General features: G+C 35.9%; 2 protein-coding genes across 2 annotated transcripts; one reads left to right on the forward strand and one right to left on the reverse strand.

Moving 5' to 3' along the window:
• Positions 1-1,773: 1,773 nt before the first annotated feature.
• On the forward strand, positions 1,774-6,131 carry LOC141717478 (uncharacterized). Its single transcript, XM_074519570.1, has 5 exons — positions 1,774-2,184; positions 4,414-4,470; positions 4,766-4,828; positions 4,916-4,984; positions 5,578-6,131. Exons 1-5 carry the CDS (start codon positions 1,888-1,890, stop codon positions 5,842-5,844), a joined length of 753 nt encoding a protein of 250 aa, XP_074375671.1. The 5' UTR covers positions 1,774-1,887; the 3' UTR covers positions 5,845-6,131.
• A 3,354-nt stretch (positions 6,132-9,485) lies between these two features.
• On the reverse strand, positions 9,486-10,429 carry LOC141717477 (ethylene-responsive transcription factor ERF084). The gene has a single exon (XM_074519569.1). The coding sequence runs from the start codon at positions 10,403-10,405 to the stop codon at positions 9,596-9,598; it is 810 nt and encodes a 269-aa protein (XP_074375670.1). The 5' UTR covers positions 10,406-10,429; the 3' UTR covers positions 9,486-9,595.

Below are 10,429 nucleotides of genomic sequence, written 5' to 3' on the forward strand. Positions count from 1 at the left end.
TCAAAAACGAATCACCTAATATGGATCACTACTGAACTGTATTAATGATATGATTAAAATTTAAATTATGTAAAAAAATACACAAATATTTAACAATACTAAAATATGAGAATTGAATTGTTATGGCCTATTATATATATATATATATATATATATGAAATCTTTCGGAAGATGACAAATGAAGCGAATAACTACTCTCACGATACGACACACATGAGTATCATATACGTGAGTAATCTACATCTGTGCAACAATTTTTCAAAAAATTTACAAATATAAACAGGTTTTAAATATGTCGTCGGTCTCCTAACGTCTCATAAAGTTTTATAGCAATTTACAGATATGGATAAGTTATAACAGTATAAAGACACGAGAGTTAAATTCACGTGACAATATTCGCTTGAAACTATACAATAATATTTTGTAAACGACAAAATAAATAATTTGAAATTAAATTCATGCAATGTCACCTAAATTCATATAAAGTTTTTAGGTTATGACAAAAGCATATATATATATATATATAATTTCATAATACGACAATACGAGAATCAATTGCGTCAATGTCCATGTTAGGTATACGTGACGTATAACAGTATGAATTTATGTAAGACTTTCTGGAAACGACAAAATCAATCATTGGAAATTGAACATACGTGACGACACATACATTTGTATGAAACTTTATGTCAGAATTAATTTCAAAATACGACAATACAAGAATCAAATAAATATGTTGATGCAAATATTTGTACACCAATTATTTTTTGATAAACGGCAAATATAAACCCTTACAAATTATATTTTAAATGGTCAATATTACATTGTTAAAATCAAATGCATGAGAGACATGCCAAGTAAATTTGGTCTAATAAAAATTATAACAAAATTGTTTAACACACAATAAAAATGTTTTTAAGATCAATAATAATAAGTTATTATTATTCCAAGCAAAAGATTTAGAAAGCGTCGAAAGATGTAAAAGACGACCGTAAATATGCTTTGCAGTTGCAGATGTTAACTTTCACTTTTTAGCAATAGTACCCTGACTTACTACTAGACTAGATCTTGTAATTTTTAGTTTTAGGAAAGAAAATGAAAGAAACGAAAATGTGGAAAAAGAGGAGAAGAACAAACAAAATAAAGAAAGGCCACGTCAGTACAAGTAGGCCCCAGGTTTAGTAAGAGATGATATAATCTGCGGCAGTCCATGCCAACAACAATAAAATTCAAGATTGTCAATTTGGCATCTTTACACACACACATACATTGTACAACTGTGTGTACATTTGAGGGCGACTACAGTGTCAAATACGTCTCCGTCCCTAATTACTCGTCCATTTTCGATATTTTAAATATTACATTGATCGATATTTAATTGAAAATTACTTATTTTGTAATTTAAAAAAATGTTAGAAAGTTATATCAGTCCAAAATATATCTAGTTTATTTTAATATTCAATCTTTGATTTTTCTTTTATATAATTGAAAAATAGCTATTAATATTAGATATAAAATAAATTGATAAAATAATTTATTTCATTGTCGAATAGTCGAAAATGAACTAGTAGTTAGGGACAGAAGAACCGTATAATAAATCCGGTAAATACACGAACTCTAAATATATTAATTTTTTGTTTGACTCCGAATACACGAAATATAAAAATACATGACACAAAATATACGATATGAATGAATTGACGTGTTTACAGAATATACATTATACATGCACACTTTTGTATGTAAAAATATTTAAAAATTAAATAAGGGCCAACCTACTTACAAAACACAAACACTCTCATCTTATAGATTTTCTTTCTCATTTACTTTCTAGTTTATGTTTCTCTTTCTCTCTTCTCTCTCTGGCTATACATACATATTTTATACATGATGGAAGATGACTGGGTTAAAGCTGCTACTAACGACGGCACTTTGGTGGCGGAGCTGCTTGTGAGTCTCCTCCATTCTCCTCCGACACCTCCGCCGGTGGAGTTGCCGATGAAATGGACGGTGAAACAACCTCGTACTCGGGTGACTGTTGCTCGTAAGGCTGGCGGGACACGTGGCAGTCCGACAACTCCTCTGAACTGGAATGGTGGCTACTCCTCTCCTAGCGGCGGCCCTGCTGCTCCGACCGCTGGTTATGTGTCTGGAGAATCTAGCCGTCCTGGTCAGGGATCTAAGGTATATCTATCTTCACATCTCTCTCTCCCTCTCTCTCCCCCTCCCTCCCTCTCCATCTCTCTCTCTCTCTCGCTCTCTCTCTCCCAAAATCTCTCTAAATCTCTCTCTCTCTCTCCATCTCTCTAAATATCTCTCTCTCCATCTCTCCCTATGTCTGTCTCTCTCAATCTCTCTCTGTGTTCTCTCTCTCTGTGATGAAAAAATGTGAAAATTCATGGGTGTCATCTTTCCGGTGGCCGGATTTAAGTGTGTGTATATGTGTGTGTGTGTGTTTTTGAATCAGCTGGTGAGGAAGGGTTCATTTAAGTCTCGTGTCATTCGATGTTATGTTTGTTTTTTCAACATGCTTTGTCTAAAATACCCTTCGTGCAAGTACAAACACTTCCACTTTCCTTTTTACAAGCTTACACTTTCAACCACTTTCCTCATCTTTTCCGATCTGACGGGTCTCACCGCCGACGACCCGACCCGAACATTCTCCTCCAATGACCAAACTACCCTCCCCCTCTTCCTTCACCACTTGAAATACAAAGGGTAAAAATGGAATTACATAACTACGCGAGCCTTGTCACGTTTTTTATCGCACCAGCCAAAAAAAGCATTCATTACTGTAGGGGGAGGGTGGCACGCCTTAACCTTGTTAAATGACCAAAACACCCTTGTGGAGTAAAGGGTAAAAGTGGAAATAAATGACCCATAAACTGTCCACGAGTCTTTGTCGTGGACTGATGAATACATGAATCTATCTCTTTTTTCTGTTTAAAATGACGAAATGGTGTCTAGAGAGTCAAAAGCTTTTTTGTACTATGAAATGTCATCAAGGGTAGTTTGGTCATATGAAATATATAGAGCGGGGGGAGTTTACCCACTTAACCTGGCGTGTTGTCGTGGCAATTGGATTTGAGGTATGGGTTAGTGGTTTACACTTTTTATAATAATATATTACTTTCTCCGTCCCGTTTTTATAATGATTTTCGAAAATTATATTTTTTATATTTCGGGAAACAGCCTCTTCGTTCAACTTCGGAATTTCTCCGGAATGAGTGAAAGACGGCGTACATTTTACCCTCCAATCTTACTCTCCGAGACCCTGCGTTAAGCGGGATATACTGGTATGTTTGGTATGGTTTATATTTATTATAATGGTGTTTAAAATTATAATTGAAATTTGTGTATGTAACAAGAAAATTGGGATGACAGCTTGATTACAGCCAATGGGGAGGGTAATTAAATTTTTTAAAAAGTTGGGTTTAAGAGTCTGACAGTGTCAGAAGTGAGGAAATAATGGGTGAATTGTGTGGGTTTTGTTTTTTATAATAATATTGAGTTGATGTGTGTTGTGGAAGCTTGGAAGGGGGACAATGAGTAATGGTCAAACAAAGGGTTGAAAATGTCAAATAAAATGTGGGTTTGGGATAAAAAATATGAAGGATAGAATAAACAGGATGGGATTGTGTAGTTTTAAGTATGTGAAAGGACTGGTTTGGTATGCATGGGGCCTAGGGGACCATTGTGAATGTATTTGTGCCTGATGTTTGTGTTTTGACAAATGTGTGTTAACCATTCCAAGTTTGTGAAGCTCAAGGGGGTTGTTAGTGGTGTGAACTGTACACCCTTTCTAGTTTGTGTTTGTAAGTCTTGATTTGTGCTTCTAATTGTTTACTTATAGCATGATATGTATTCTTGAGTATATGTTCGGTTCAACTCGAAAGCAGGGTTTTGGCTATCGGTAACTTCTCTGGCTTGAAAAATAAGATAACTTATAAAGTTTTGCTAATGATTCTTGAAATTTGATAAGTTGTGAAATTCTTTTAGAACCATATGGCAGTAAGTCCAAGGAGAATGTTGGTATTGAATGGTGATTTAAGTATATTCTACACCTCTTTTACTCTGTATGAATTCTTTTACATATAAGATTGTTCTGATGCTAGCCCTAACCGTGATAAGTATATGGAGTTGAAAGAAAGAGAGGGTGTGCAACTGTACGTGCATGTACAGTCCTCTATATTTAGCAATGTATGCGTAATTGGTAAGTTTATATGAGTAGCTTGGTTGGAAGTTTGATTCGGTTAGATATTGTCTTTTCGCAGCATTAATGATAACCTCCAATTGCGTAAGCACGTGCTTTCTAAGCTTGTTTACGTAATCTAGGGACAATGTTCTTTGTGGCCTTGTTTACGTAATCAATTTTTTACTCGCTTAACAATCTACGTATACTTCTATTTTCAGCTTACTGCAGCTGGAGCGAATGAGGCAGGCAACTCTAAGAGAGGAAGAAAGAAAAGGGTTAGTTTTATCACCATTTTTATTGTATATAAATAAAATGACGTGCTAGAACTTTATCTTCGTTTTTTTTCCAACTAATTACAATTTTCTTCTTGTCTGTAATAACATATTTCAATGCTTCTCTTATGCCATTGAATTATTTTAGTGAGCAAATTTGCATATCAAATAGCCAGATAGGTTATATTAACGTGCTTCATTATATTTTCTTATATTTTGATTATAATATCTAATCTAAAGGTGTTCTAGGCTTTAGATGTCATGTTCTTTAGCTGATGTACTTGTTTGGTATTTACAGACGATATATGAGCTGAAAGAGGCAGAGATTTTCATGCTAAGTGAGAATAAGGAATTGAAGGAGGTATGTCAATGCTTTCTTTGTCATATAGATCAGACAAAACCATTAGTGTTTCTCGAGTACCAAATTTGATTTTTTTTTGTTGTGCAGACCCTAGCAGGCGTGCTTGGCAATTTGGGGAAAATGCATTCTGAGAATACAGATCTCAAGAGAGCCAAGGTAAATCTCATACTATTTATGCTGTTATTGAGGTCAATGTCGTATTACTCTATGGCTCACTATAATCTTGATTTAATTTTGGTAACAGTATAAACGTGCTAAACTCTGAAACAGTTCAACATAATGTCTTTATGCATCTTCATTTCAGTGGGATGGTGTAAAACTTTGAAAAATGACAAGATGACAAATATGCGGAATTGCAAGCTTTAGCTAGTTATCCCTTGAATACATAATGAAAAGATCTTATTGATTGACATAAAATACCTGAAAGTGGATTTTCTTTAAGTAATCGACTATGGATGTAAACCTCTTCTTTTTTAAGCTGGATACTTATTGTTGGGTATAAAAACCAACTTAATTGTAATATATAAAAAAACACCCTTATCGTTGGCCTATATAACTACTGTAAGCATGATATTATTGTCCCAGGATTTTCATATACATATACCATATACAACTACCATACATATTTAGACATTTGTATTTTTACTTCTGTCGCAACACTGTATAGTAAAAATAGTTCGTATTGAATCTCTACATCTTGCCCTTCCTATATATATTTTTTATGTTGCCTATTTGCCATATAATTGCAGGTGGATCTGGCATCTAAGAAACCAAAAACTAGCCGGGCTGGAAAAAAGATAACTTCGGAAGCTGGTCCATCTATGCCCCCACCCCCACCAATCACCCGGGAAGTTTCTGCTGCTGCTGCTGCTTTACCTGTGATGCCCTCCTTGCCAACCACAGTTCCCGAAGTGAAGGCAAATGTGGAAGGTGGTTCCAATAAGTTTGTGGTTCCGGATCTGAATGTCGCCCTCGTGGAGTCCAACAAAGAAGGTCCCAGTGAGATGATGAATTAATCATCCATACTAACAGTCTGTTTTAGGTTCAGTTTCATAGCAAGTACAAACTATAGAACAACAAACACCTTTAGGACTTTTGCATTACTAAGAATGCCATTAGCATGTTTCTATCAGCATGAAGGTATTGAGGGGGAGGGATCTCAATCGGGTCTTCGCAGTCACATCTGTTCTATTTAGGTTTCCAGGGCCTGTCCTCTATCCTTCTAATATCTTCTAAGGATTTTTACAGATAAGATGTAACTATTACATAAAGGCAATAACATGCGTCTGTTTTTTTGTTTTTACCCTTCTCTTTTCACAAGGAAGCGGTTTTGTAAAGTTCGGTATCGGTACTGGGTTTTGGCGGGAGCTGGCATCCTTGTCATAAAAACTGGGACTTGGCTGTGGTTGCAAACAGAGTGCTCTAATATGAGCATAGCTCGAGTCAAATAGGCTCATGCAAGATTTTGGTTTGTTAAATGTGACAATCATGCTGGCTCTCCCCAGTATAGCCCATGTGCCGTAACACCAGTCCTATTAGATCCGAGTGCCTTGTTGATTCGAGCTTATAACAGATTATAAAAACTCAGGCTGAGATGGTCTACTGCAAGGTAATGCTCTCAACAAATCTCTATATATCGATTTATGTCACGGAATGTGATAAGTTTGTTTATAAGTAGGTCATACCGAGTATGTTTGCTTTGATTTTTAAGAATTATTTTTGGTCCTCACCCGTTGCACACTGTGCACTATACTGGTTCCGATTGTTTTCACTTATTTTGGTGCTAGGAGTACGAGTCCATGAGTCATAGACAGGTCTAGGACTCCCGGTGACCAACACAATGATGGTTACATGTGTGGGCTGTGGCATGACTTTATACACCAAATCAAATATACCCAGTAAATCTCGTTATCGCAGGGTCTAGGGAGGGTCCATGAGTCATAGACAGGTCTAGGACTCCCGGTGACCATTATGACTCCAGGTGACCAACACAATGATGGTTACATGTGTGGGCTGTGGCATGACTTTATACACCAAATCAAATATACCCAGTAAATCTCGTTATCGCAGGGTCTAGAGAGGGTAAGATGTACGCAGCCTTCCATTCATTCAAAAATGAAGAGGCTGTTTCCTGTGGCATGACTTTGTGGACTTTATGTTTTGGAAATTTCTTCTTAGGTTGGATCTTATTAATGTCTTGATAAATTTATCGGGTCTTTAATGCACTATTTTAATAAGTGGTAATGATATTTCCGCTAGTTTGACCAGTTGAGCTGATGCGATTGTATCTTCAAAACATAAACTCAACATTAACGTGACAATATTTTCCGTGAGGTCAAACTAACGGGGATGCCATTCTCCGTTACTAAAATGGTACATTAAAGATCCCGATAAATTTCATGAAGATATACTGATATTATGAAGATATACTGATATTAGACCCTAATTATAGTGACCTTAAAGATGGACTTGTACACCAGGGCTGGAAAATTCTAGTTGTCATCATCCATGGGCCTTGTCCAACCAATCGGCCCATGTAAATACCCCCGTTCATATAGAAATAGAAATGTTAAAGCTTAAAAGTGTGAAATAAAAATAATATAAAATCCTGTAGGTAATAGTCAAAAATCAAATCAGATGTGAATTATTTAAATAAAATAAAATAAAAGAATCGGATTGCAAGATCCTTGCGTCATGTCAATGAACAGCTTGTTGTTGTAGCAGTGGATATCCCCTAAACAACAGTGAGCAATCGATGTAGTAATAGATAATAATCATTCTAGATATAATTATTGCCCATTTAAGATGTGTACTCGTAGCAAAATTTAAATCAAACTTCAAATCCTGCATCACAATAATTGTTTGCGTTGAAACTTACCTTCCCTAGTTCCCTTCATTGCTGAAATTAAACAAATTTAACATTGAACCTCTGTGTATCTTCTAGCTGTTGGTGCAGGATAATGTATAAACAAGGGGGTGTCGGTTTCGGATTTTGATTCGTTTTCGTAAACAGGTCATTTCTGGTTCGAGTTAAAATTATTTTTAAATTAAATAAAATCAAATATTTAAGCGTAAAAGTATGAAGTTTTTAATAACGAGTCATTTCAGATTACTTTCGAGTTGGTGAAAATTGAACAAAGTGTTTAATACCAAGAGCTACAAATTGAGTCAGATTTTGTAGATTTCGTATCGTGTTTAATATTAGTGTTCCTAACTAGCTTTTTCGAGGCAAATATGGCTCATTATATTTTTGGTCAGGTTTCGTACTTGTTTTAAAAACGGATTATTTCATATTATTTTCGAGTTGAGCAGGTTGTGTTTGGTCGCTTTCGAATTTTCTCAAAATAAATTGAGTTACGAATTAAGTCAGATTTCGTAACGTGTTTTATATTACCGTCCCTAATTAGCTTTCCGAGGTAAATAGCAAGCAACATTGGAGGTTTGCTACAATAATTACGAAAAAATGACCATGTAAACGTCCATAAATTGAGTTTCGAATTAAGTCGGTTTTCGTACCGTGTTTGATATTACCGTCCCTAATTAGCTTCCGAGGCAAATAGTAGCAAGTAACATTTTAGGTTTGCTACAAATATTACAATAAAATGACCATGTAAACAGTCCATTTCACAATTTGAGTCCATAAATCAAGGCAATAAGAAGGAAATAATGACATATGTTGTTAAAAGACCAGTACAACAACAAATATGTAAAATATGCACACAGAAAGGTACATACAAAGAAACACAGAAGAGAGATCTTTGATGATGGAACTAGTACTGGATATTACTTACACAGGGACTGCAACTGCTGCAAAACAGCAGACTGCTGAATCTGATAGTCAGAGTGTTCAGTCAGGTTAATGACACCACTATTTGCTTCTCTTCTAACTCTCCCAACTGCACTATAAACTGTACCTCCTTTTGTTAATTAATTTAAGCACCTTTCTTATGCATGACCTATGCACCTTTTCTCATTGTTTGTGAATGTCATCTCTGATTTTGAACTTTCACCTAAATGGAAGTGATTCTTGCTTTTGGAATATTTGACATTTTGGCACATGTACATTGTGGACTCGAAATGTATATTTTATAGTTCAAACTAAATCATTCTCTAAAGTCTATTCACTTGTTTTCAAATTACAAGTATATTTTCATATAATTATTATCAAGGTTTTATTAAATTTTAAATTATGTTATGCTCAGTTTTGTCTTCAAAATTCAAGTAATCGACCTATTTTTAGAATTTTTGTTTTCAACATTCGAGTAATCGGGTGAATAATTGTTTCAATCTGAATCGATTTGTCAAGTACTTGTTCAACTCGACCGTTTTTTAGAAGAAAATTGAATTGTATAAATTATGTTTCACTTGGATGTTAGAGATTGAAACCGAATCAAACGAACAAATAGTCTTTCGGTTTCACTTTCGTTTCGGTTTTAAATTATTTGAAAATCTCAAAAATATTTTGTTCGGTTCTAAAAAATCAGGAACAGGACTGAAAATCATTTTGAACATTAAAATATCGATCTTTGTTTAGACTTGAACACCAACAGTTGATATCCTTTGATTCTACTATTCATTATGAACAGCCACGCCGGTAAACAACAGAACCAGAATAAAATATTACTTAAGTTTCATAATCTCAACACACATGCACCAACACTAAACTAGAGTCATTACCAACATAAACCAGAACTAATCATAACTTAATTAACACTTACCTAGCTATTAATCATACATTAGACCCGGTACAATTACAGTACAACTGACTTAGACCATAGTTAGGTTCAAACCACCATTAAAGTTGAAGCTTCTAGTAGTGCCTAACTTCAAGTCTAGCTCTAAACTTAAACCACCATTACGATTTTTATTATTATCTTTTCCCTTGAGATTCGCATTTAGAGCCTGCGCATCACAAGTGGTAGTACTAAGCAACTGAGCCATGGAAGTCACAACTGCACACTTCCGTTTATGGGCCCCATTCTTCCGACCGCCGGCTTTCCTCTTCTTGACCTCCGACGAAGACGAAGATGACCCCTCCGTCCCCGGAGAAATCGGGAAAACGGAGGGTATCTCAAAGTTAGTTTTGGCCTTTGAGCCTCTTAGCCTCCTAGCTGCCGAATCATAAGCACGCGCAGCATCTTCCGGCGTATCAAACGTGCCTAGCCAGTGTCTACACCTCCCTATTCGGTCACGTATCTCCGCTGACCATCTCCCCCATGGCCTCTTCCTCACTCCCCTATAACTCCTCTCCTGTGGCGGCGCGTGAGAGCCATCACTACCTCCACCACCCTCATGATCATCTTTCTTGTCATCGTGCTTCTCGACGACAACCTCTGAGGATCTAACGTTGGTGGAACGTCCGAATAGGACATGTTCTCCCACTATTGCACCAATACCTTCTAGAACACAACTAGGGTTTTCATAAAGTGGGCCATAGTTGTCACTAACTAATGAAGAAGGAGAAGGAGGAGAAAGAGGAGGAGGATTGAAGAAGTTGTTAGGCCATATGTATGAGACTTGTGTTTGATGGTATTCAAGAAGATATTGATGAATTTGAAGATGAGTGTTGTTCATCATGCACTTAGGGTTTCACAACAACAA

Source organism: Apium graveolens, chromosome 4, assembly GCF_009905375.1.
Source record: "Apium graveolens cultivar Ventura chromosome 4, ASM990537v1, whole genome shotgun sequence".
NCBI classification, from domain to species: Eukaryota; Viridiplantae; Streptophyta; class Magnoliopsida; order Apiales; family Apiaceae; genus Apium; species Apium graveolens.

Bases quoted from the DNA above. Each gene is read 5' to 3' on its own strand.
- LOC141717478 (XM_074519570.1), top strand. From the start codon at position 1,888: ATGATGGAAGATGACTGGGTTAAAGCTGCTACTAACGACGGCACTTTG. The intron at 4,471-4,765 runs GTTAGTTTTATC...TGGTATTTACAG, and splicing joins AGAGAGGAAGAAAGAAAAGG to ACGATATATGAGCTGAAAGA. The intron at 4,985-5,577 runs GTAAATCTCATA...ATATAATTGCAG, and splicing joins CAGATCTCAAGAGAGCCAAG to GTGGATCTGGCATCTAAGAA.
- LOC141717477 (XM_074519569.1), bottom strand. From the start codon at position 10,405: ATGATGAACAACACTCATCTTCAAATTCATCAATATCTTCTTGAATAC.